This window comes from Pongo pygmaeus, chromosome 3 (genome assembly GCF_028885625.2).
Source record: "Pongo pygmaeus isolate AG05252 chromosome 3, NHGRI_mPonPyg2-v2.0_pri, whole genome shotgun sequence".
Taxonomy (NCBI): Eukaryota; Metazoa; Chordata; class Mammalia; order Primates; family Hominidae; genus Pongo; species Pongo pygmaeus.
Genome location: NC_072376.2, coordinates 132170803 through 132198008, shown reverse-complemented (window position 1 = coordinate 132198008; position 27206 = coordinate 132170803). Strand labels below are relative to the sequence as shown.

The 27206-nt window shown below is 38.6% G+C and overlaps 2 protein-coding genes across 5 annotated transcripts in view; one reads left to right on the top strand and one right to left on the bottom strand.

Moving 5' to 3' along the window:
- The first annotated feature begins 753 nt into the window (after positions 1 to 753).
- PDE5A (phosphodiesterase 5A) overlaps positions 754 to 27206 on the top strand; it is a 134009-nt gene continuing 107556 nt past the window's right edge. For 2 of the 4 annotated variants that reach the window (XM_063664062.1, XM_054486069.2), the window contains exons 1-2: positions 754 to 1146; positions 22367 to 22955. In XM_063664062.1, coding sequence (XP_063520132.1) covers positions 995 to 1146; positions 22367 to 22955 — 741 coding nt within the window. In that variant the 5' untranslated portion in view covers positions 754 to 994. Of the gene's footprint in view, positions 1147 to 1538; positions 1672 to 1929; positions 2518 to 22366; positions 22956 to 27206 lie in introns of those variants that run through there. The other 2 variants (XM_054486071.2, XM_054486070.2) reach the window with 2 other exon arrangements.
- Positions 1140 to 1876, bottom strand: LOC129035559 (uncharacterized). Its single transcript, XM_054486074.1, has one exon. The coding sequence runs from the start codon at positions 1863 to 1865 to the stop codon at positions 1434 to 1436; it is 432 nt and encodes a 143-aa protein (XP_054342049.1). The 5' UTR covers positions 1866 to 1876; the 3' UTR covers positions 1140 to 1433.

Genomic DNA, 27206 nt, shown 5'->3' with positions numbered 1-27206 from the left:
AATGATGCATTAATTTAAAATTGGGCTAACTGGTTGCCCTCGACTGCACCTGGGTTACGCCAGTGCTCTCGGATTAACCTAATTGTACAGAGGTGCCCTTGTTTTCTACCTTCATGCACAGAGCATTGGAAATTATTTGTTTGCCTTTTCTTTTCCAAGAAAATCTTTTTCCAGTTATGCAAAAGGGAAGTTTGAGGCAATGGTTAAAGGCACTTAAGTTATAATTATTGCTGTTATCATTAACATTAAGCACGGGTATGACTTTGTTGCAAGTTACCCACCTACACCTGCAAATCTGTCTTGTTAGCACACGCCCCAGCTCTCTCCACCCGCGGTGGTCTGTGGCTGGAGCGCTTTAAGTCACTGAGCGGGCCGGGCTCCGAAGGAGGTCGGTCCCGCTCCTCCCAGACCCAAGCGTAGGGGTAGGGAAAAGCTAGGCGGGAAGGTCATTGCACTCCCAGGCCCCAGGAAAAGGGCCCAGGGTCTCACCATCTCTTACTTTCGGGCAAAACTTCCCACATCGCGACCTTCCCTCTCTGGGGCACTCTGAGAACACACCCAGTCACCTAGGGCGCTCCCCAGAAGCCGGCTCGGCACACAGCGCACCCCAGCGGCCGCGTGGCCTCTTTCCAGACGCGGCCACTTGGCTTCCGGAGAGTTCTCCGGGAGCCGCCGCCGCCGCCGCCTCCTGGGAACCAGGGGACTCAAGAGCCTGCAAGAGCCGAACACTGCCGGACCCCGGCGGGGGGGGGGGGGGGTGGCGCGGCAGCTGCGCCTGGCCCCGCCCACCACACCTGGGCGCCCGGAGAACCGCGCGGGGCGGGGCGGGGCAGGAGGCTGGCCTGGCGCTCCGGCCGCTTTGCCGAAAGCCGGCCCGACTGGAGCAGGACGAAAGGGGAGGGTCTCGAGGCCGAGTCCTGTTCTTCTGAGGCAGGGACCCCAGCTGGGGTGGAAAAGCAGTACCAGAGAGCCTCCGAGGCGCGCGGTGTCAACCATGGAGCGGGCCGGCCCCAGCTTCGGGCGGCAGCTACTGCAGCAGCAGCCCCAGCAGCAGAAGCAGCAGCAGAGGGATCAGGACTCGGTCGAAGCATGGCTGGACGATCACTGGGACTTTACCTTCTCATACTTTGTTAGAAAAGCCACCAGGTAAGAAGAGGACCCACGGAAGACTCGGGGCTGATTTCTCTACCCTGTTGAATTGTGCCCTTCGTTCACCCCTTTTCCCAGGCCCTTTGCTTTTGGAGTAGGTCCTCGGTCCTGTTACGAGGTAGAAACCTCAACTCTAAGCGAGCACAGTCGAAAAACTCAAGCGTCGGATTTGATACAACTTGCTCACAAAGTTCAAATACAAAAATGTACTTGCCGACCTCCCACCCTCACCCCCGCCCCTCTTGGTATTCCCCGGGAACATGATTATTTTCATACATCCGTGCTCACGGGCCTTCCCCTAGCCCCTCTCTAGCCCTCTGGTTCCCCAAAATCCAGTCAGCAAAACCCAAACAGTTTCTGAGTCCCTTCCCTGCAGCTCCGGAAGCACCATTTCCAAGTCGGTCTTGATGGCTCCGCTCCTCCCCCGTCCCCCCTCGCCCTGGCCCTGGCTGGGCGGGGAAGCTGGGGTTAGGGACGAGACCACGGGGAAGCCCAAAGGCAACATGACGGAACCTTCCCAAAGTGAGTGCGGTCGCCTTTTCCCCCCTTCCAGTCCCCTGCTTGTCCCGCGCGCCTCCTTTCACTCGCTTTTCCGCCGAAGGCTGCGCGGCCAAAAGTAGAGCTCTGCAGAGGGGTTTGCGGCGAGCACACAAAGGGCGCAGGGGAGGCGCCGCCCGGAGCGGACCCCAAGGGGCAGCGGAGACCCCAGAGGCCATCTCTTTCTGGTCCAGAGCCAGGCGCCGGGGGCGGCCCTTGCGGAGGGCGTGGAGGAGGGAGCCTGTCCTTTTGGAGGCGGCTGCGCAGCGGGCAGTCGGGGTGCTCGTGGGAAACGCTCGCGGGAGAGTTGGGGAGGAATTGAGACTGGGAGCGGAGGAACTAGAAGAGTGCAGCAGAGAGTGCTTGCCGGGCGGGTGCGTCGAAGCCTGAGGAGTTGATGCATAGTCGGCGTGCGCGGACTCCAGGACGCGCCCGTTTGCAGAAAGAGTCCGTGCCCCGCTGCCGCCTGCTTTGGGCAGCGGCCGTCGGGCAGCGGGTGCTGGCCGTCTTGGCCGGGAGTGTGACACACGCCCGGCGGTGATGGTCGAGGAGCCCGCCCGGGTTCGACGCCCGGGTCCCACCCGCCGGCGCGCGGCCGCGGCTCTGCCGGTCGCTCCCCGCCAGGGGGCGGCGCAGCGCGGGGCGAGCGGGAGGCGACGGGCGGCGGCGCGGAGGCCAGGGCCGTGAGGGAGCTGGCTCTGAGTCGCCGACCTCACCTCACCTCACCTGCGCACGTTGTTGCCCCTACGGAGCCTCCTGGAGTCCAGGATCGGCGGAGTTCGAAAACGAACTTGCCACGTTTGCTATGTTGCCCTTCGGAGACAAAACAAGGTACTTCCTTCAGCATCCCCCTATCTCCCTTCCCACTTTTTCCGGGGGCGCGGCAGGTCTCGGTTGCTGGGTGGTGGCGCCCCGGTGGCACCAGTGGGACGATGTATCATTGAAAATTGACTGTATAACTTTTGTTGTTGTTGTTATTCTTTGCTCTCTTGCAGATGTATTAATGAGGGTCTTAAATTGGGCCCTTTTTAATCTTGTTTTTGTTTTGTTTTGTTTTGTTTTTTTCCTAAGGAACATCCAGAGTTGGTGTCAATTTAGTCATTTTCAGGGTTTTTTGACAGAGTGGAAGGCTCCGGGATTAATCTTTTCTCTTTAATAACCCAGCGCTTCTTTTAAAATCGTCTTCTCCCGCTTTCACCTTCTTCCTTCAAAATCCTAAATCTTGAGCGCCCAAAGGATAGCCCTGAAAGGGCACTTTTTTTGCGAGTTTAGCGTGAGACATTAAGGCCATGGAGGTCTAGAATGATCGGTTGCTGTGGACCAACAGTTTTCAGGGGTCACCTGCTCCTCTGAGGCCATCTGCACCCACTTTCCTTTCACTCTTCGCATTCCCAGCCTTCTGCTCTCCTTGAATTACAGCGCATAGAATGATCAGGAGGCCAGAGAACCAGGCCGATTTTTAAAAGTGTGTATTGGACCTGTTCTTTAGACAGATTATAAACAGTTTAAAGAAAAAAAGTTATTGTTTAATAAATCGGCATAAATGTCCTTTCTTCGTTCCCTATTTTTTTTAAAGATGTAAACTAGGGATGGCTTGTTGGTCGTTTTTGACTAGTCATAGATAAGAACACTACATATTCAGAACCTACCAACACTTTGAAAGTGTAGCAACATTTTATTGGAAAATAAATGGAAAGAGCTGAGTTACATTTCTTTTCCCATTTCTTTTTCTCCCAAGCAGCATAGGATCAAAATCCTAGTTCTCAAATTTACCATGCTCACTGTAAAATTTAGATCATCTGAGGCTCTAAAAAAACTTTAAAAAAATTTTCGGTTAGGGTTTTTACATTACAGTTGATGTTGGCAACAGGCTGAACACTTTCTGTGATACATATATATGTGTGTATACATATTCTTAAGAGGTTATGTTGAGTGTAAGTTGGAAAATGAAAGTGTAAAATATTTAATAATGCAGGTCCTCAATTTTAAGAGTTATAATAAAGTGCTGAGAGTTGTCAGAGTAAAGAATATAACCTAAGAATTTGTGTGTAGCCAGAGGTCTTTCATGAAACAGTATTCCAATTTGGTTTTATATTTGGTAGCATTAACAGGAGACTTAAAATGTGAATAAGAGGATGGACATTTGTTGATTATAAAAATGCAAACCACTAACCCCAGTGTGGTTCACATTATTGTAGTAAAAACTTATTGCATACGTTTTAACTTTACAGCTAAGGATTTTTTTTAAAAAAAAAATAGGAGCTCACATTGCTTTGCTTTTCCCCTCTTTTTACACTTTGTAAGTGTAAAATGAATATTGTATGTGATTCAGGAAACCCATGAAACAAAATAGTTCTGTAGATGCATGCAGCATGTTTTAAGATTTAAAATATATTTATATTCACCCAGATTGTCCATCTGCACCAGTAATCAGGCTTGCTGATAAAAACAATTTCTGCATTATTTAATTGTTGTCATTCGACATTCATGCATGATTTTCCATCCTTTTCTCAGACTAAATGAACTACACTCAATGGTAGTTATTGAACATCAAGGTTCTGGCATTCCTAAATTCTCAAACACCTGTGAATTTGGATTGATCTTGAAAGCATTTATGCCATTATATTACATTGTTTACTATCACTGTCTTCAAGTAGAGAGCTACGCATCTTATTAAAAGCTATAGGTTGGGTCCCGCACGGTGGCTCATGCCTGTAATCCCAGCACTTTGGGAGGCTGAGGCGGGCAGATTACGAGGTCAGGAGTTCGAGACCAGCCTGACTGACCAACATGGTGAAACCCCGTCTCCGGCTCTACTAAAAATACAAAAATTAGCCAAGCATGGCACGCACCTGTAATCCCTGCTACTAAGGAGAATCGCTTGAACCCGGGAGGCAGAGGTTGCAGTGAGCCAAGATCACGCCACTACACTCCAGCCTGGGCAACAGAGTGAGACTCCATCTCAAAAAAAAAAAAAAAAAAAAAAAGCTATAGCTTGGAGCTTTTTAGTTATCACAACCTGTTTATGTCCATTTGAAGGTGTCAATTGAACGATTCGGAACATAGTCTGTTGGCATAAAAATTAATTTGAGGCCAATAAATCACATCTGGAAAACTCCCAGGTCACTACTGTAGACAATTTGCAGTCCTAAAGGCCTCAGCACTGTGTTAATTGAGGGCTTTAATGCGTATGCCTTTACAACTGAAGCTTTCCTGGTGCTAATGCTGCTTAACAGCTGTTGTTATTCTTGACAGCATATTAGAATAAAGTTAGCTTTCATTAATTACTAATCAGCTCTGTGATTGTGGGTGATGTTTTAGGTCATTTAATATTGTCAGGATGACATGATTGACTTTATTGCTTTGTTTTGTACAGGCAAAAGCTTGAGAATATTTGGCATATACTGGAAATAAGAGATATTAAGTGAGGGCAAGTTTTTATGACAGCTTGGATCAAAGTCCAGAAACAGAAGTTTTACACTCCCATATAGCTTTCTATGATAGACTTTATTTGATACTGCAAAGCTGTGCTGAATTAATTGAGGTTCCTGGTCCTGTGTTTGGAATTCTGTCTTTCATTTTTTTTCCTTGTAATTCTTCTCTCACTTCTAAAAGCTGTAGCATTTTTATTGCACAGTATTTACAATACAATCAGATTTTGTATATAAATATTGCTATGTATTTTTTTAAATTATTGTTTCTATAATTATATAGGAATATAAACTTTCCACAATTTTCAAACAAATGAATTGGTAAGCATATTTTGTGAGGCAGTTGTTAGTGTTGATGATAATAAAACCCTCTGGGCACTGATCCAGTCTAACTTTGATATTGTTTATAGTATTTTTATAATGGTAATTCTGGTGCAATAATGGCCTTTTTTTCTTATGTTGTTCATAACCAGGGTCCATATAACCAGCTCTAAGCTGCTTTTTAGTGTCCTTGAAGAACTGTTCTGGATTGCATTCTTCCTGCCTGGAGAAATCGATAGGAGCCCCTGAAATGATGTTTCTCATTGCTCTTCTATCTCTAGTGTTTTCAGAGTTTCAAATTCAGACCCATGTTAGAGCCTAAACTACATGATTCCTAAAAATGCGGTAGAATTAATGCAGTGGCAATTAGTGTAGATGGATATCTTTAAATAAATCGATTTGCTTAGTATAACACAAACTTAAATAGGCTTGTGGTATCATTCAGTAGCTTTTTTTCAGCCTATCGTCTGATGATCTGTAGAAATTGTCAACATTTTCACACGTTTATGTCCTCAGCACCTCAAGATGAGGAAATTTTTAGTATTTTGATTATGCTATGCAACAAAATTTCCTTTTTAAATTATTCTGCTTAAATAAATGATTTGACTCTGGTCTCAAGTATCATTTCTTTTGAAATATTTGGAATTCTGTTCAGGTTGTGTAGGTAAAGCTTGTAGCTTCACCCTTATCTAATTATAGAGAGTGTGTCCTACTTTGAGGCACCCCTTCCTCTAGATTTGAAAATACAAATTAACTTAGAAGTTAAACCTATAATTGCTGTGTCAAGCTATATTTGTTCTTTGTTCCCACAGCCAATTGTGGAATAAAAACCTCTTCCTAGGATAAAACACCTTTAGTAAGGACTGTAGGACAATTAAATAAATCAATGAGTTGATTGATAGTGAAGGGTTGAAAAATGACTAATTTGTGAATTTAGGATGCAGACTAGTTACTGATTTTGCAGGACTTCCTATGAAATTAGTTTAGCTGCATAGATGTAGATTCAGTTGGCCACTATTACAGCTGGTGAATGTGGCTTGGAAATATCTGTTATACCAGGTTCTCAGGGAAAAGTGCCTGTGAGCCACATACCTAGGAATAAAAATTGAAGAAAGTCTTTCCGTATGAGTCATTCATTTGATATTTAGCTCTGTAATCTTATTTACTGACTTGATATTCTCATTTTAAATTACTTTTTTTTTTTTTTTTTGCAATGAAGTGCTTAATTCATTTTCTCTGAGTGGTAGGAATTTATATTTGTTGCCAACCAAATATTTAAGGTAGGTAAAGCAAACTGAGTGTTAAGTTTATAAGAATCATTTTGATAAAAATTCTAAAAATGTTTTAAAGCTTTTTTTCTTTCTTTTTTTTTTTTTTTGAGATGGAGCCTTGCTCTGTTACCCAGGCTGGAGTGCAGTGGCGCAATCTCGGCTCATTGCAAGCTGAGTTCATGCCATTCTCCTGCCTCAGACTCCCCAGTAGCTGGGACCACAGGCGCCCACCACCACACCCAGCTAATTTTTTATATTTTTAGTAGAGACGGGGTTTCACCGTGTTAGCCAGGATGGTCTCGATCTCCTGACCTTGTGATCCACCCGCCTCGGCCTCCCAAAGTACTGGGATTACAGACGTGAGCCACCGCACCCGGCCTTTAAAGCTTTTAAAGATATATTTTCTCTGGTTTTTAGTTTGCAATGAAAATGCTTTTAAATGTCTTATGTACCATTGTTAGCTTTTTTAATCTTCAGGAGAGGGGAGACTTTTCCCTTGATTCTGAATTATAAAGTAAGATTAACTTTTTGCAAATTATCTTCTCTGAATAATTAATTGTATTTTACCTAAAATCGGGAGAGAAAGGATCACCATTTGATATCATATTCATAGTGATAATTATAAAAAATAAGAATTATCTTCTCTACTTTTAGTTGAATACCTATACTGAAAATATACTAAGAGAAAAGACCCTGACCTTCTGAGCTGATGAAATAATTAAAACACACACACAGGATCACTGAAATTTAGAGTTAGTAGGGATCATATCATCTCATTTTTCTTTTCTTTTTTTTTTTTTTTTGAGATGGAGTCTCGCTCTGTCGCCTAGGCTGGAGTGCAGTGGCGTGATCTTGGTCACTGCAAGCTCCACTTCCCGGGTTCAGGCCATTCTCTTGCCTCAGCCTCCCGAATAGCTGGGACTACAGACGCCCACCACCACGCCCGGCTAATGTTTTGTATTTTTTTTTTATTAGAGATGGAGTTTCACCTTGTTGGCCAGGATGGTCTCGATCTCCTGACCTGGTGATCTGCCTGCCTCGGCCTCCCAAAGTGCTGGGATTACAGGTGTGAGCCACCGCGCCTGTCCAATCTCATTTTTCAAACTTAAGTAATGTACTCCTGTTAAAGAAAGACATTCTTTTTGATTTACAATATATTAGAAAGCTTTTGGTTGCAAGTGACAGAAACTCAACTTGAACCCATACAGAATTGACTCATATAATTTTAATTGCTTGCGGGATTGGGTTAGCTGTGAATTTAGCTAATCAAATAATCTTGCCAAAATTCTGTCTGTCTCTGTGTCTATCTATCTGTCTGTCTATCTATCTATGCATCTACCTATCTCTATTTATCTTTTCATCTATCTACTCTGTTAACCTGCCCTTCCTTGCATCTATTTATCTATCCATGTATCCATTTGTTCATGTATTCATCTATCCATGTATCTTTTGGCTCTGTGCTGTGTTGGCTTTATTTTCTTGCATGCTTTCTTCATGTGCTGAGAGTTTCTACTTGTTAACTGTATGTGGGTCTTAAACTTCTGATATTAGAGAGCTGCCTTCTTATCCATATCAGTCTTCCCCAGATTACCCTGGGTCACATTCCAACTCTGAACCAATCATTGTATTCAGGAGAGTAAGGTTGTTTGACTGTTTTGTTGGGGCAGGTAGCCCATAAGGTGATATGTCATTGGGGAGGGTACATTCCCAAAAGAAAGTGATGTGGGCAGACCCAGAAGTTCTAGATGTCTACCACACCTAGTGTTGACTTCCTTTTATTTTAATGTTAGTGAAGTGTGGAATTCTTAGAAGTAGAATAAATAAAAGCAGATATAATTTAATCATAGTTACAACATTTATGCAACTGTAATGCCAAAATACATTCTCAGTTAATTACGAACAAAATGATAAAACCACAGCCAAGTGCAGATTTACGGCATTCATTAAAACACTCTTGCAAAGTAAATATGGTTCTAACTACCTGAAAAACAGTATGGTAAGTCAGCTGGCCTTTGCTACAATTTGGCCTATAATGATTTCACTTCTCCCACTGGGTCTCTATGAACAATCATGAAACTTTTATTCCTCTAGCACAGCATACCAGCTTTCATTTTTTACTTGCTATGAAGGCATATATGCATATTAAATTTACCTCTTTTATTTTTTCATTAACACAAATATAAATCTTAGAACTAAAATTGCAGGGCGGTAGTTGGTAATAAGATGGTCATCCCAGTAATTGAAAGCAATTTCTTTCACTTTGTTTTGTTTTGATTATGATTATTGTGAAAATATAAAATTAGAACATTTTATAGAACAAAGTAAAGATCTTCAAAACATACTTGTTTTGAATTCTGAGGGCTCTCAAACCTCAGATAAATGCCATTGTAGTCCAGTCTCTCCCATATCTAAACTGCAAAGCCAACTGATTTACATGTTTAGTGCAAAGATTTGAGTTATTGTTTTCTTCCAGAAGTGGTAGGTTTTCCTTTAAGCAACTTCTTTTATACCACGTGTTGTGAATGCACAGAAAATTACAAAATATTTTGTCCCTTCCAATTCTCAGTCAAATTTGAAGGTAAAATCATATGAAGCAATTCTGCATTTTAAGCTTCTCAGATGTTTTCATAGCTGGAGCAAACTTAGAAATACTAAATAACTTTGGGCAGACTCTTCATTTCCTTACCATGCCAGACCCAAGCGAACTACTCACTGTAGTATCAGAGTAGAGGTTATTGGAGGATATCACTTAGAGGTGTCCAAAATCTCCCATTTTGTTTAATAATAGTCTGTTAATCTCTTAATCATCTAAATCATTGCTTCTCAAAAGAAGATGTTGGCATTTGGTGGTGACACTTTTTTGTTGTTAGAGACTGTCTAGTGCATAGCAGGACATTTAACATCCCTGAACTCCAGACACTAAATGCCAGGGCCACCCCCATCCATGTGATGGAAAATTTATTCCCACACATTTCCAAATGCCCCTTAAGGGTTGGCACCACTACTTGATTAGGAGCCACTGTTGTGAACCCTTTGAAATTGATTTCTGTTTATGGTGAAGGGCCCTAGATAGGACAGCCTTAGGCTTCAACCCCAGACCTACTTTTCTAAGAGGAAGACTTTAGGTGCATTATTTACTCTCTCTGTAAAATGGAGATAATGTCATTTACCTCATAGTGTTCTTTAGAAAATTAAAGGAAATAATGCATGTTTCCTTGTCTTTTTAGTGGTGATTTTCAGTAGTTTACCATTTTACCTTGAGCATCATCAGTGCCTTAAATGTAATCACAAACTTTGATAGGCATTTCCTTATCCTGGTAGATGGGAATTAAGTTCTGGCAGCATAGTGATTTCATAGACTTTAAATGTCATTTTCATTTTTTAGATGAATTTTATTAATGGTTTGAACAGAAGCTTTTGTGGGATTGTGTAAGGTACTGGAAAGGGAACTGGAATGGGAGCCCAGACCCCCAGATTTTGTTTCCAGCTTTGCTATTAGCTAACTTTCTTACTGGCTCAAGTTAATGAACCTCAAACTTTAAGACGGGAGGTGAAAGAGGGTGAAGACTCAAGGCAGAGAGATTCATAAGTGAGCTTAAAAATCTCTTTCAGCTGTAAGAGTTCTTTATTCTCACCAGGAGAGCCGAGTATCAATTTCTCAGATTGAATAGTTTCATTCTTTTAAGTATTTTTCCAAATTTGAGTAGTGGATCCAGATCAAATTATGCAAACAATGTAACTGAAACTGTATAAAATAAGGATCCAAGAGCAGGAAAAGTAGCCAACATGATTTTTTATGTGAGTTATTTTGTGTTTTCCCTACAGATAATTTTAGCAGATTTCCATATAAGTTATCAATCATACATTCCAGTCAAAAAATTTAGTATACTCTTTGCAATGCCGGTATTAGTGATTAATTCACATGACAAATGAAAAAGGCATTGAAAAGAGAAAAGAGGATGGCATTTTAGTAGCTGACTTATAAACACAAAAATACACCCTGCAAATCTCCCCCAAAAGTTACTGCTCAATGGACTTGCTATATGGACATTTTTGAGGTCCAAGGATTGGTATCACCCTACTTTTAGGATTTACCCAAGTAAGTACCCCTGGATAAGAACTAAAACAGTCAATTTAATCCATAAATTACCTATAGCAGAGTGTTAAAGCATTGTTTTATCAGATATTAAAACTGTGCTCCAGTATAGAATTAATTATGAAATATTGCTATGGTGTTCATCATAAGTAATTATTGTATTTTTTTTACATTTGTTGTCAAACAGTTTAACTTTTATATTTTGGGAAAAAATAGTCCCCAAATCTATAACTTATTTTTGACAAAAAAAAAAGTCTCTAAGTAGTACTGAAAAAAACAAATTATATTCTTGCATTTATTTTTGTCAGTTAAATGTTTATCACCTAATCTTAATATAAAAGTCAGAAAATTTTGTTATATGTAAGTGTAGATATTAGTCTGAGGAATCCATTTTTTAAGGTGTAATTTGAAAAAATACATGAAAACAACCCTCTCTCTTTTATTTTAAAATGAAATACCTCTGTAGAGAAGTTATTGCTTTTAAATTAGGAGCTTAGGAAGAAGCAAGAGCCAACATCTACTTATTCTGCTGTACAAATCCATTAAATAATTTTTCTTTATTTAAAAAAACCAAAAACTTAATCAGTTTAAAAAATATACTCCACTTAATATTCAGTTAACTTAAAAACAATAACTATCATGAATGAAACGCTGTGTATCTGACTCCAGCATCATTTCCTTTACTTTATCATGTTCTCCATTTTACAAAGAGAGTAAATAATGTACCTAAGGTCATATTCTTAGAAAGAGGTGATTCTGGGGCTAAAGCCTAAGTCTGTCTCATCTAGGGCCCTTACTCACCGTGCTATACTGAAGGTCAGTGTCAATATTAATGCAAGCAAAGCAAAGGCTCATAGATTTAATGTCATGAAGATTCTAACTCAGGAAGAGGTTAATGTTTTCTTCTACGGCCTCTTTCTGTGGAAGCACGTTACTTAATGATGTGCCTAAAGACTTTGCCCAAGTGAGTTTAGTTTCCATATATAATTTCAGAGTATAAAAATTGGGAAATCTCAAATGACATTTTAAAATAGAGTGGTTGAAAATTTCGGTACTAGGCCATTATAATTATCTTTTTAGCATTAGAACACAAATACCCTAGTACAGTGTATTTTCAAAGGATTTTTATCCTTTGATACATTATTTTAGGCCAGAGTGCAAAACGTATTAAACTAGTTGCTCTACGAGTAGGTTTCACCTAGTTATATTTTTAACTCATGAGGGTTACTATGTTTATATCAAAAGTTTACTTTGCCTTGTCAATTTTTCTTCTCTTTTCCTTACTTTTCTAGAAGCCAAGAAATATTCTGTAAACCTTATAAAATATTTTAATTAATTTTCCATTTCAAGACATCTGGAATATTGAATATGTATTTTAAAGCCTTTCTGTCTTTTTCAAGATTCATTTTGTAACGTAAGTGAGCAGTTCCACTTTGGTAGAAAGTAAAGTTATTGCCACAGGGAGACCCTTCGGACACAGACACGTGTGTGTGTGTGTGTGTGTGTGTGTGTGTGTCCCTTTAGCTAATTATGTTTGAAATCTAGTTCCAGGGCTTGCATCCCTCCGTCCTGTCAACAAGTTTTGTAGTCCTATTTAATACTTCTAGATAGAGGGCATTTGGAAGAAGCCATGACTTGTGTAGATTAGTGGAAAATTTCTAAAAACCCAAAACATAAGTTGTAGTTTTCTATCTTGTGATAGGTTTATAATAATCTTGAGTGGAAGCGATAAATTGGAAAGGGGGGAAGGTTTTGATTCTTCCCAGATTATATGCCATATAGTTATGTTTCATTTTTTCCATGAATATTATTAATCAATTTATAAACTTTTTAGAGACTATGAGATGAAATGTACCCGATATGCAATACAAATCTATTTAAATATCCATAAAAATGTATTACAATACTAACTTGGCACTATTTAATTTAATCATTAACTTAATTGAGTCCATCATTTTAAGAGTGCCACACTTTTCATTTAGTTACAAAATATGAGCACATAGTATGTGTAAAATGAAATAGCATTGTATTTTTGCCGTGTGTAATTTTGATAAAATAAACTCTTTGTTAAAACTATTGTAAAAGTTGATAACCATTCACCTTCTAAGCTTCCTAACCTCCAGAATTCCTTTTTTTTTTTTTTTAATCATTCATGAATGAATTTGTTCATCCCTTTGTATTACTAAAGACACAAAATGTCTGTCAACTTTCGCCTTTTCCTGCAGCAGTTGCTGGAACCAGGGTAGTGCACATGCTCATTAGTTTTGCTGGGTGCTCCACTCACACAATAACATCACCCTCTTGATGGGTGCAGTGCTGTTAGCTTCATGAAATCAAAATGTGTTAAACATTATGCTTAATGACACTGATTTTTATATTAAATCATTATTTTATAAGCAGTTTGAGCCGCAAGAGTCTTCTGTAAAGTAGAATATCTGGATAATAAACTTCTGATTTGATTCATTGTGTAAAAAGTTTTGAGAGTAAGATTTGAGTCACATTTATGACAAGAGCTCATAGAAGGTTTTAGGCAACTTCCATTTGGTTTTATTTCCTACCATCTAATTAATATGAATTTTGGGGTTCTTTGCTTGCTCAGTATGGAAGAGGATATCTTCGTGAGCCTTAAGTATCATCTGTGGAATATGCAAGTTTGAAACAACAGGTTGTATTGACATTAGTGTTATCTGAAAGGAATAACTTCCAACAGTGATTTTGGGGTGCCCACCAGGGTTTCTTCATATCTCAGGAAGTATTGTAAAAGTTTAAAAGCAAAACTAAATTCACTCTTGTTAAAAGGGTATGTAATACAACTCATTTATGGGTAAGAATTTTTTGTGTAATAAAATATGTAGGAAATAAGTGATTGGAGGATAATAAAAGATTTTGGTGAGAAGAGAGGAAGATATGGATGTGATGTAAAACTCAGGCTCTTATCATTGACTATAAATTATTGGCTTCAATGTTCATTGCATTTTCCATGGCTGTGGCTTTCTTTGAAGTGTGGCAGGCTTGTTGTCTTTCATTAATAGCTTTGTAAAAGTTAAATCAACTGAAAGACTTCAAGAGGGCAGCTAGGCTTTCTTCTGATTGCTTCCAGGTTTGCAGGGCAGTTAGCAAAGATACACTTATACATGAAAGTGGAGAGTCCAGATTACTAGTACTTGTGGTAAAAGCTACAGATACTTCAATGGAATTTGTTTCTGTTTTGTTGTTTTTGCTCAGATGGCTATGATGCAGTTTAAACTGTTCTCTTTTTTTTTTCTTTTTTTTTTTAAAACTTAGTAGGATTCTGTCAAGAATGCCATTCTGAAGTATTTGCTTTGGCCAAGGACTTCAAGTGTTCATGGTGCATGTTGCTGGCCTATATCCAAACCCAGTTAAGGCCCCTCGACCTGTGGGCTTGTATCACCAAAAACAACCTTTTTACTCTCATCCTTTTTCTGATTCTCTTGGCTGACCTTTTTGAGGAAATAACAGCCATTGCTCCTTAACCCAGCCCGTTGTCTTCATTGGAATGAGTACTAAGGGTGTAAGAGATAGCAAATTCTTAGATATGTTGAAGAGATTTTGAAATGCTTCCATGTGCATTTTCTGATTTGACTCACACATCAACCCTGTGCAGTGAGTGAAGGAGCCAGAAGACTTTTCCCCTATTTAAAAATGAGGAAGTTGAAGGGCAAAAATAAGTTAAGTTGACAGACCCAAGGACCACTTCTTGTCCTATTCATACTGCAAGCTGTGGTGGGGAGTCTTAATAGCCTGTTAATACAGCAGCCCGTTTTTACCACTGAAGATCTCAAACTCCAGTGAAAATGAACTCCAGAGAAGTTGTAATTGTTTTAGCATCAGATCCATGTAGTGTTGTAGCTGGAACTAGAATTATCACCTGATTGTTAGTCTGATATTCCTGACTTTATACTCTGCTGAAGACAGTCAGCACCTTACACTTCATAAAAGGCCAGAACTGGTGCTATTTTTCTTGTTTTGTCAGGGATAAAATGGAAACTCGGGAAGAAAATTGCTTAGTGCTAGTCACACATCCTATTAGTAACAAATGCTAAGATTGGAACCCAGGACTCATGGCTGAAAGTGCAGCCTCTCAATGCTTTGTAATCCCAAGAATTTTTGTCAATTAGTAAATCTCCCTTTTATAAGTAGATTGCGGTTTGTTTTGTCCCTATGCAATGCATTATGTGGGATGGTTTTAGAGCAAAATGAATGAACTTGATTTAAGGAGATATTTTATGCTCTAGTTTTACTGCAAATTATGAATCCAAGTGCTTTCAAAAGGTTCAATTATCATACACTGGATTACAGTGTGGTAGTCCTTTGTGCGCTCTCAGTGATAAAATGAGTGATTTGATAGCCTGGAACTTACTAGTATGCTGCATAGAACCTGCCTTCTCTTTGTTGCCTATCCACCAACAATTTCAGTTAGGAAAAGCTATATAGAATGACTGGAGTGGCCAGATCAAATACAGGACACCCAGTTCATCTTGAATTTCAGATACTACTTATACTGAACACTTATTCATTATTTATCTGAAACTCATTTTTAGCAGGTTGTCTTTTTTATTTGCTAAATCTAGCAACTCTGGGGATGACTTTTTCTCGAACACATTTATTATATTTCTTTTCAGTATATTGCTTTAGACTTATAAAATGTGACCTGTTTTCAGAGAAACATAGATATGTTGGAATTTAGTTAGATTTTTTTTTTTTATGGACACTATCCTTAAGAATCTTTGTTCCCTGAGTCCTTAGAAATAGTGTTTTTACCTTAAGAGAATAGTGTGTGGTCCTTTTATGACCTGGAGGTAAAGGATTTCATTTGAACATGTGTCATAAAGTCATCTTTCTCTATGCCTTCTCTGCTTGAATTTGATTTTTACTTCTAGATTCAGCTAGATGTTACGGAGTGCCTTCTTCATGACAAGCACTGATGCTCTGGGAACTTTTATATTCTGAATAGGGTATAGTACCTGGAATAGGAAACCTGGATTTGATTCCTGGTGTTGCCACCAAATAGTAGAATGGGTGTGGTTCAGATATTTAATTAGCTTCATATTTTAGAAAGTAGGATCATTAATGCCTGCCTCACCAGGTTTAAATAAAATTACGGGTTTTTTTTCAGTAGCACTAATATGAATATTTTTCAAAACCCCCTAGAATTAATAAAGGGAAGGGAAAATAGAGATCCTATCCTAGACCATCGAAGTGATTACCCAGTCAGAACTACTACTAAGGTTTCTGGATTTCCATCTGTTGCTTTCTACTTTTATATTGGACATGTTCACAATCATCTTTTCCGTTACTTATTTGTGTACATTTACCTAACTTCATATGCCAGGAACATTTAATATGTATATAACTTCTGAACACAATATAAACGTTTAAGTTTGAAAGGAAAGATCGTGATAATTTTTCTGGAGTTGCTCATTATTCTGTCCCTGGTGCCCAACATAGTACCTTGTGGAAATCTCTGTCTTATGGGAATAATTCATTCCAGAAAACAAAAGACAATTAAAGTTAATTCTATCAAAATAGAAAAAAAGTTCATGAGAAGGTTTTCATTGGAGCTTTATCTTGAAAAATAGAACCACAGATTATGAAAATAAGTTTATATTTGAGCTATTAATAATAAAATTGAGATTGTAATGACACTCTGCTAATTCTTAGGATGAAACTCTGCTAATTCTGTTAAATAAATTGTAACAGAGTGTAGCCATAAACAATTATCTTCAGTTCATGTTTGGCTTTTGCAGCAGGGTCATAAAGATAATTTTCTCCCTAAACTAGTTTTTTGAATTAATATTTGAAGGTTTCATCAGCTTTGCCCAAGGGGCTTTCTTAATTCAGAATATAATTATTTGACTAATATTCTCTTTGTCATTATCCTTATTGATTGTTTCTTCAGTTGTTAGCTGGTCTTTAATTGGGCATAACTCTTAATTGTCAGTGGCTTTGTGTAATATTAGAAGGATTCTCCAACATCACTTTAATCTGTGTCTAGAAAATCTATATTGTCTTAGTCCATGCTGGCTGCTGTAACAAATAGCTTAGACTGGATAATTTATAAACACAAATTTGTTGCTCACAGATTCAGATGCTGGGAAGTCCAAGATCAAGGCACCAGCAGATTCTGGTGGAGGCTTCTTCCTCATAGATGTCAACTTTTATGTGTCCTCACAGAAGGGCAAAAGGAGTTAACAAGCTCCCATAGGCCCCTTATAAGGGCTCTCTATTAGGTTGTTCTTCCACTGATTTAAGGAAATATCCAAGGCTGGGTAATTTATAAAGAAAAGAGGTTTAATTGGCTCATGGTTCTGCAGGCTTTACAGGAAGCATGGTGTTGGCATCTGCCTAGCTTCTGGGGAGGCCTCAGGAAGCTTTCAATCATATGGAAAGTGAAGTGGAAACCTGCATATCATATGGTGAGAAAGTTATAGCAAGAGCAGGAGCAAGAATGAGAACAAGGACGGGATGGTGGGAGGTGCCATGTACTTTTAAACAACCAACTTTTAAACAAGGCCATGAACTCGCTCATCATGAAGGGGATGGTGTGAAGCCATTCATGAGGGATCTGCCCCCATAATCCAATTACCTCTCGCTAAGCCCCACCTCCAACACTGGGGATTACATTTCAACATGAGATTTGGAGGGGACATCCAAACTACATCAGGCACTAATCCTATTTATGAGGGCAGAGCCCTCCCAAAGGCCCCACCTCCTAATACTGTCACCTTCGGGGTTAGGGTTCAAGAGATGAATTTTGTAGGGACATACATTTTAGACCGTAGTGTATGTCTTATATAAGAATTTTAATTTCAATTTGCAGGTGATTTGTATTTGCATACAGACTGAAGTATTTTTTAAAAATCAGCGGAGTATAGATATTAGTCTTAAGGGCAAAGGCCCACTTCATTTGGCCATATAGATTGTGCACTGCAGAACTCCAAGGAATGCTCAAAGGGAAAGATGTGTGAGAAATGATTTAATTTTATTTGTGGTTGGTTCATCAGTGATTTTGATGTTATGATAACGTATGTTTTCCTCTGCAAGCATGTAATTACAGGGACTCAGATAATCAATAATGTGGTCATAAGAACTCTCTTTCCCTACCACTGGTGGTTAATACAGATTGTTGATTGACTGACTGAATATGCTACATCTGCTTTTCCTATGTCATTTAATATTGAGTTAATGTCTCTAAGAAAATATCTGTAAGCAACAATCATGAGACAAATAGAGTAATCACAAACACATAATGTAGAATTTTTAGGCACTGGCTCTGCTTAAGACATATGCTGCACCAGGCACTGCAAGTATGCAAGCGTAAATTAGTCATGGTCAGTTGTGAGATTTACACATCCAAGGGGTGATGAACAGTAATCACTAAAACACAGTGTTGATTTTGTGTAATAAACACACCAGCATTTAGATATTCAAAAGACTGTTGTACCTTTTGATGCTTCAGGAGGCTTCATTTATTTACTTCTACTACTGTATGTGGTAAGCATTAATCTAAGTACAGGAGATGCAGCAGTGAACACATAGCACTAATGAAATATCTAGTCAGAGGGGATAGATGATATAACAACAGATTGATAAATAAGAAAAATAGCAGATAGTGAGAATTCAAATTATGTAGAATAAGAACATGATGTGTCAGGACCACTTTAGGTGGAGCAGTCAGAGATGACTTGTTTGAGCAGGGGATGTGGAAGCAGATCAGCCACGTGCCAATGAGCGGAGAGCATCCCAGACAGGGCAGTTAGAGCTTGGTGTGCTTCAGGAGCGCCAAGGATGCTGGCATGGGCAAGAGGAACCTATTTGTAGGGGATTACAAGAGCTCAGGTTTTATTCTCAGTTCAATGAAAAGCCAAGTAGGGTAGCTAAGATGTTGACATACTTTGCTGAAAATGTACTGTGGCTGCTGTGTGGAGAGTGGGATTGCAAGGGGGGTAAGTATAGGATCAGAGAGATCAATTAGGGGACTGTGGCAACAATCCATCTGAGAGATAGTAGGGTTTGGACCAAGGTGCTAGTAACGGAGATAGAAATAAGCAGATTGGGATATAGGATTTTGGAAGTCAGGTTGACAGAACTTGACTGCACAACTGAATGTGATAGTTGAAGGAAACAAATTTAGAGTAATTCCTACGTGTTTGGTTTGAGTAACTGGAGGTGATGGTACTTCATATGTGGGAAAACTGGCAGGGAGTAAGATGAGGCAAGGTGAGATGGGTAGGGTCTTAGGAATTCTGTTTTCACCATTTTAAGTGATGTAGATATCCACGTGGAGTTGTCAAGTAGGCAGTTTAATTTAAAATTCAAAAGGAGATCTCCATTTCCCATTGAGAAGATAAGAAATAAGTTGGGGCTAAGTTTTGGGTTTGTGGCTGAAATTGTTAAAATGTCTATTTTTATATTGATTTAACAGTTTAGTAACATGTCCATATTTAAAATCACATTAGATATGTTAACTTAGACATATTGCCTTTTTCCTGTCTTATCTTTTCCAACACAGTTTTATTTGAAAGCTTCCTATGCACTATTGGCAGCTTCACATGCATTTTTAGCATCAGTGTCTTTGGCACTATTAGTGCAATTCTGGGGGCTACATAAGCAAATCCCAGAGTGTGTCACCTTCACTTCTAAGGTTTTGAGATACTGAATTATTTTAATTAATGTATGTTGTCCTCACTGGAAATTTTGTCCTAAGTCACGGCATGCATCTATGAAACATTAGGACAATTATATGTTTTTAAAAATCTGTGTAGGTATATGCTTGTGATTTGTACAATACACTTACCTACCACATTGCTTTCGTGCTTCTTCAAATTTGTAATACCTCTGTATTAGAAAGTCAGTCAATTCATAAGGCCAGTAAGGTTGTTTTCCTTTAAATTACTCATTGGATATTTTTAAATTTATTTTTTAATTGACAAGAATTTTATGTATTTAAGGTGTACAGCATGATGCTTTGATGTATGTATACATTGTGGAATGGCTAAGTCAAGCTAGTTTACATATGCATTGCCTCATACTTATCGTTTTTTGTGGTGAGAACCCTTAAAATCTTCTCTTTCAGCAATTTTTAAATATGCAATACATTATTATTAACTATAGTCACCATATTTACAATGGACCTCTTGAACTTATTTCTCCTAAACTTTTTGGAGACTTCTATAACTGTATTCAACTCTTGAAATTATAAGGGAGGTAATATTTTTATCTTTTCATTTTGACCCATTACTTTCTAGATGGGGTATCATTTCAGAGTAATGTATATTTAACAAAGAATACATCATTGTTCAAAATGAAATAATTAGAGGAACATCCCATAAATGAAAGACTTAGTAAAGACTCAGAAATAAGACAGTGTGTTCTTTTCAAACTCTTTTACATCTTCTGTTTTCACTTAATTAATTCATATCATACATGTCAGTACATATAATCATGTTTTAATGTCTGCCTAGTGTTCTTTTGTATAAATGTGCCATGATGTATTTAGTCAGCCTTCTATTGGTGACATTAAGTTGCTTCTTATCTGCTATAGCAAACGTACTTACTATATACAGTAAATACCCTTGTATTTCCTTTGTCACATGTGTAAAAATCTCTGGAACAAAGGATAGATACATTTAAAATTTGTTAGATATTGCCGAATTTTTTTTTTTTTTTTTTTTTTTTTGAGACGGAGTCTCAAACTGTAGCCCAGGCTGGAGTGCAGTGGCATGATTTCAGCTCACTGCAAGCTCAGCCTCCCGGGTTCAGACCATTCTCCTGCCTCAGCCTCCTGAGTAGCTGGGACTACAGGCACCCGCCACCAAGCCTGGCTAATTTTTTTTGTATTTTTAGTAGAGACGGGGTTTCACCATGTAGCCAGGATGGTCTCGATTTCCTGACCTCATGATCCGCCCACCTCGGCCTCCCAAAGTGCTGGGATTACAGGCGTGAGCCACCGCGCCCGGCCGAAGTAATATCAATTGTTACTACAACCAAAAGCTTTGGAGAGTGACTACATCCCTATACCATCTCCAGAATAGTACATTGTCAAACTTTTATCCTGTCCTTTTGTTTGGTATAAACAGTCAATTATGTCATTGTAGATTTGAGATTACCTTGCTTTTTGTATAGGCAAATTATTTGAAATATCCTCACTTATAGCAAGTTTTTATCTTTTGAAGGTAAGTTTGAGTTTTCTAAAGGGTCATGTCTTATCAGAAGATAGAGAATTAAGTTAGCTGTTACCATAGGTTTTTTTTTGTTTTGTTTTATTTGTTCATTTTGGGAGGAGAAGTTAGTGAGAAACAAGGTCTAATTTTTAGATAAAATTAGTATTTTTATTTGGATTATAAATTGTTTCAGAAGTTTGTTTCAAAAGAAGAGTTCCAAAAATGTCTAGAGTAATGACACCATTAATTGGTGTAAGATTACAGCATTCTAAGGGGGATTATTTGAATTGAACAACATGCTTTGGATTGTGTATGATCTGGTATGTTTGTTTTAAAAAGTCACCTACTGTGACGGCTTTAGCTCAAATGAGTTTCTTTCATAGGAGGGTACATTAAAAGCATAAATGCCTTCAGTTTTCTTGGACTGCATTTTTAAACTTAGATAAAGCCTACTTTAAAATAGTTGTAGATAATCTAGAAAAAGAGATCTTTTTTTTACCATTATTAAAAAAACATTATTGGGATAATATTTACAGAAGTCTGATTTTTCTATACAAGATTAAATTATTTGCCTCTTTCATTAATCCTTCTAAACTTATCTACTTTTGCAATATAGATATAACTATCTAAAATAGGCATAGTAGCAAGCCAAATTTAGACAAATATTTGATTTAGTTTTCAAATATTTAACTTCAGAACAAGTTATGTGTTTTAAACATCAAATTAATGTGCATATTTATATTTTCCTAAAACTATTGGCAAATTTAGTGTCAAGGCTAATTTTGAGAGAAGCAGACTTTATGCTTGGTATGCTGCAATCAGATATATAAAATTATGTATATAGAAGTCAGCCTTTATTAAGAAGTTCATTAAAGCAATTGTCCTCTATTGTTTTCCAAAATAAAATTGTCTTTTTTTTTTTTTTTTTTTTTGAGAGAGTCTCACTTTGTCACCCAGGCTGAAGTGCAGTGGTGCTGTGGTGTGATCATACCTCACTACAGCCTCGAACTCCTGGGCTCAAGCAACCCTCCTGCCTCAGTCTCCCCAGTAGTTAGGATCATTGGCACAATGTATCATGCCCAGCTAATTTTTTAATTTTTTCTAGAGACAGGGTCTCACTAGGTTTCCCAGGTTGGTCTCCAACTCCTGGCCTCATGCAGTCCTCCCACCTCAGCCTTCCAAGGTGGTAGAATTACAGTTGTGAACCACTGTGCCTGGCCAAAATCATAAGTCTTAAGTAAACCATCTTGTTTTTATTTTCTATAACATATCAAATTATTGTCTCATCAGTTTACCATGAGAAGATGTTTAGGAGCTCTCAGGCATAGCACCCTTCCTCTTCAAGTATCTAATGTGTCTGCATGTTCTGTTCTGCAGAGAAATGGTCAATGCATGGTTTGCTGAGAGAGTTCACACCATCCCTGTGTGCAAGGAAGGTATCAGAGGCCACACCGAATCTTGCTCTTGTCCCTTGCAGCAGAGTCCTCGTGCAGATAACAGTGCCCCTGGAACACCAACCAGGAAAATCTCTGCCTCTGAATTTGACCGGCCTCTTAGACCCATTGTTGTCAAGGATTCTGAGGGAACTGTGAGCTTCCTCTCTGACTCAGAAAAGAAGGAACAGATGCCTCTAACCCCTCCAAGGTTTGATCATGATGAAGGGGACCAGTGCTCAAGACTCTTGGAATTAGTGAAGGATATTTCTAGTCATTTGGATGTCACAGCCTTATGTCACAAAATTTTCTTGCATATCCATGGACTCATCTCTGCTGACCGCTATTCCCTGTTCCTTGTCTGTGAAGACAGCTCCAATGACAAGTTTCTTATCAGCCGCCTCTTTGATGTTGCTGAAGGTTCAACACTGGAAGAAGCTTCAAATAACTGTATCCGCTTAGAATGGAACAAAGGCATTGTGGGACATGTGGCAGCACTTGGTGAGCCCTTGAACATCAAAGATGCATATGAGGTAAACGGGGGACCATGAGAGCAGGACAGGTGCTGGGGAGGGTACTATGGCTGGGGCATTGGATAGCAATCATGAATGGTGGGGATATTTGAAACTGAGATGTAATAATTTGCATACTTATTTAAGACTGGAATGTATGCTAAGAATTTTCCCATCTTTAATTGCCAGAGTTTCTTTCCTGGTGGTTCAGTTGAGGATATGAGCCTTAAGGAAATCTCATCTTGTTTTTCTCCTTAATGATAATTTAATATAGCTCATCTCATGGTTATATTCTCCCATCTTTTTATCTGTTGACTATGTATATCCCCATCTATGTTATTCCCACACAAACCTCTTAGGATTTTACTGAGATTCTAAAACGATAGGTGCAAAAACAAAAAAAAACCTCATAGTCTCTTTTCGTTCGTTCATTCAATTAATCATATTCATTCAAAGTCCCATTGATACCAGAGTCTGGTTTTCTTTCCTTCTATCCTCTCTTTCATTTTTTAAACAGATAAACTTACAGATGTCTTCAAAAAAATGGAAATTTTTGCTCTAAAAAGTTTTCAATGAAAAGATTTGTTATTTCTTCTACTTTTGCTATACCTATGCACAAGTCTTTAATTAAGGGCTTAAAGGTTACACTGTAAGATTCTTCAAATTTCCCATTTAAAATAATCCTTTTTATTAATGGAATTTTAGTTTTAAAACCAAGCATCTTAACTGAATGGCACTTTATATGTTTATGAGGTATCTTACAGCATCTTGATAGAACAATTGTTCTAGCTTTCTACTGTGTGGTACACTATAAAGATTCAGTGGTAATTCTGGCTCAGTTTATTTGATTCAGAGAGTCATAGCTGTTTTATTGTGTTCCCGGTGCCTTATAGTGCCTGGCACGTAGGGCTTAGTAAATATTGGTTGAATTAAAATAATAGTACATGCAATAGATAAATAGCATAGAGAGCAGGTCATAACAGATGCCAAGAAAAATGTGATAAGGTTCAGAGAAGCAGGATAGGACATCTAGTGGGAAAGATGGAGGAAGATTTCTTTTTTTTCTTTTTTTGAGATGGAGTCTCACTCTGCAACCCAGGCTGGAGTGCAGTGATGCGATCTCGACTCACTGCAACCTTTGCCTCCCAGATTCAAGTGATTCTCCTGCCTCAGCCTCCCGAGTAGCTGGGATTACAGGTATCCGCCACCACACCTGGCTAATTTTTGTATTTTTAGTAGAGATGGAGTTTCACCATGTTGGCCAGGCTGGTCTCGAACTCCTGACCTCAGATGATCCTCCTGTCTCAGCCTCCCAAAGTGCTGGGATTACAGGCATGAGCCACCATGCCCGGCCAGAGGAAGATTTCTTTGAGGGAGCAATGTCTGATACAGATCCCGGAAAATTTGAATAAATTGAATAAATTGAGATTTGTGCATGGCGAGATCCAGAGGTAAAGAGAAGTTAGAAGAGATAGGCAAGTAGGACCATGTAAATATGTGGATAAGAATCTGGACATGAAGGAGCTGTGGGAGCACAGCCAGGAAATTACTGAGGTCTTGAATGCCAGGCTGAGGAATATATATTTGGTTTAGAAACATGAGGAGTAACTGAAGATGTTTTGAAAGGGGAACCAGTATGATTTAAATTGTGCTTTGGAAGGATTAATTTTACAGTAGTCATAAAATGAATTAGAGGGGAAAATGCTACAAGTTGGGAGGACAGAAGATTATCTTAATAGTCTAAGTAAGTATGAGGCAGTAAGGACCTTAACAAGGAACCTGGCCTTAAAGATCAAAAGGAGGGAATGGATTTCAGATGAAGAAGTATTAGGTTGGTGCAAAAGTAATTGCCATTACTTTTAATGGCAAAAACCACGATTACTTTTGCACCAACCTAATAGAATCTGCTGAACTTGGCAGCTAATAGGAGATGCAAGTGAAGGGAAAAGAGGAGTTGAAGATGACCCGGGTTTTGAAGTTGGGTAAATGAATAATGGTACTACTAGTGAGTAATACCGAGGGCCGGGATTTGGGGTGTGATAGTTCATCTAGGTTAAGTCCTGAAATGTTTTTTCAGAATCCATTCTATATAAGCAATGTGTTCAATTTTGATTCTCTTGGAAAAATTTACTGGTCTTCATAGAGTATCTCTATGACCTCTTTGAGCTCTGTAGTAGCTTCACACTGTAGCAGATTCCAAGAGGGGTATTAAGGACACAGCTGAAGGATTGCTGCCAAGTTTGCAGAATCCCCTTCCTGTCTTAAGTGACAGCTGGGTATCCACTTTTCAATGGCACTATGGTCCCAAGAGTACAGTAGGATCATAAATATTCTCCAGCTTTGTTGAGAAAGCCTTTATTTGTCTTCATGGTCCTAAGTGTCTCCAGCCCTGAGAATTCTTCACTTATATGCGTTTTATTTAATCTGCCTACCATCTTCAAAGTTTTGACAATGTATTTTCTGTTTTGCATTTGATAATGATTTAATTCTTGTACTATTGTTTGAAACAGCTAGTATCCTTGATTTGCACTGCTCCCAGAGTGATGCCTCTTAGCCTGTGGATTTCTCATGTTGCTACTTCACCTTTGGGACCCTTGATCTGTATTTATGGTAGCCTTGCAGGAGTTATTTCATGCCCCAAGAATTTCATTAGAACTTGTGAGGATTGATCTGTGATCTAATTTACATTGATATTAGCAGTAGAAGTCAGTTGGCTAATGGATAATTCATTACTAAGCACCATCCGTAATTTGAATAATTAAAATACTATGTTTTTTGAAAGTAGTCAGGATATGAAAATATATTATAATGTTTTCTGAGTCCTAGCTCTTTAAACATGCATCTGTAAAAATGACACTGTATGGCAGTATTTCTTAAGCTTATTTGACCGTAGACCACTTTAAAGGATGTAATGTCACGGTGGGAAACCAAGAGAGGTGTCTGAAACAGAATAATACTCAGATTGATGCTGAGAATTTTTTTTAAAGTCTCATAAAGTTAATTATAACAAATGACCTATATTTAGTTCACTTTTAAAACTTTGTAACAGAAAATGATATAAAGTGATATAAATTTGAAAAATTCTATTGTTTTATTACTGATAAGAAAACATATTCATATATTCAAAATACAAGACAAGATCTACTACTCAGACCAGTGATTCTCATGTAGACCCATAAATACCAATGAAAAGATTAGTTGGTAAATGCTACCTGTACATTGATGTTCAGTCACACATGGTCTCATGCATCAGCCCACAATCATGCAACTACCTTCAATGTGCCACACCATGTATGTATGTATGTATGTATTTATTTATTTATTTATTTTAAGCCAGAGTCTCACTGTGTTGCTCAAGCTGGAGTCCTGGATTAGGTGATCCACTCACTTCAACTGCACGAGAAGTGGCTATGGTCCTGAGTAGGTGGGACCACAGGTGCACGCCACTGCAACCGGCTTGGCACAGCATTTATGAATAACAAGAAGATATTAACACATTTATTAATAAGATATTAACACTTATACTAAGAAGCTATTAATAGTAAGATATATAATCAGAACTACTATATAAATGTGCTTGGTATTTTCCTTTTATAGGAAAACCAGATAACATCCAATAACTACACAGGATTGCCCTGAACCCCATTCCATGTCCTAAGGAAGTCTTAAACTTTCCCATGATTCCTATGTCTTAAGGATTTACATTGTCAAAACATCTATCCTTCTCCCAAGTCAATTAGAGTGCAAAACTCAGACTCATGTCCTGTTTCTACTCCAGGACAGACACTCCATGTGAACCATGATTTCTAGAGAGAAAACTTGGAGGGTCTTAGGGAAGAGTCAAATTGCCACTTATGTGGACTTGACCATGTAGCTATTATTCCTTCCTTCTCCACTTCATCTTTCTCTTTCATTTTTTTTCTCCAGAGAAACAAATTTTCACCTTCTCTCACCATGCAGGTCTTACTTTCTGCTTCAACTATTTATCAATATATTTTTCTAAAGAAATATGAACTGTTTCAACTGAATTTCAGGTGATTATTTCCAGATGAATTTTAGAAGAAAAAGAAAACCTCTAGCAATTGTTGTAATTTAGACAAATCTCTTAATCAAAGTGTAACTGTGCCCTTGGGAACACAGTTTGGGAACTGCTGTGTCTATGCTTGTTCAATGTTTCAGGCATTGTCTTAAAAATTCCACTCTGTGGAAGAAAACCAGCCTTATAATTTGTCAAGTCATCTGTGTTGTTTCCTTTTTTAAATTTTCTGTTAT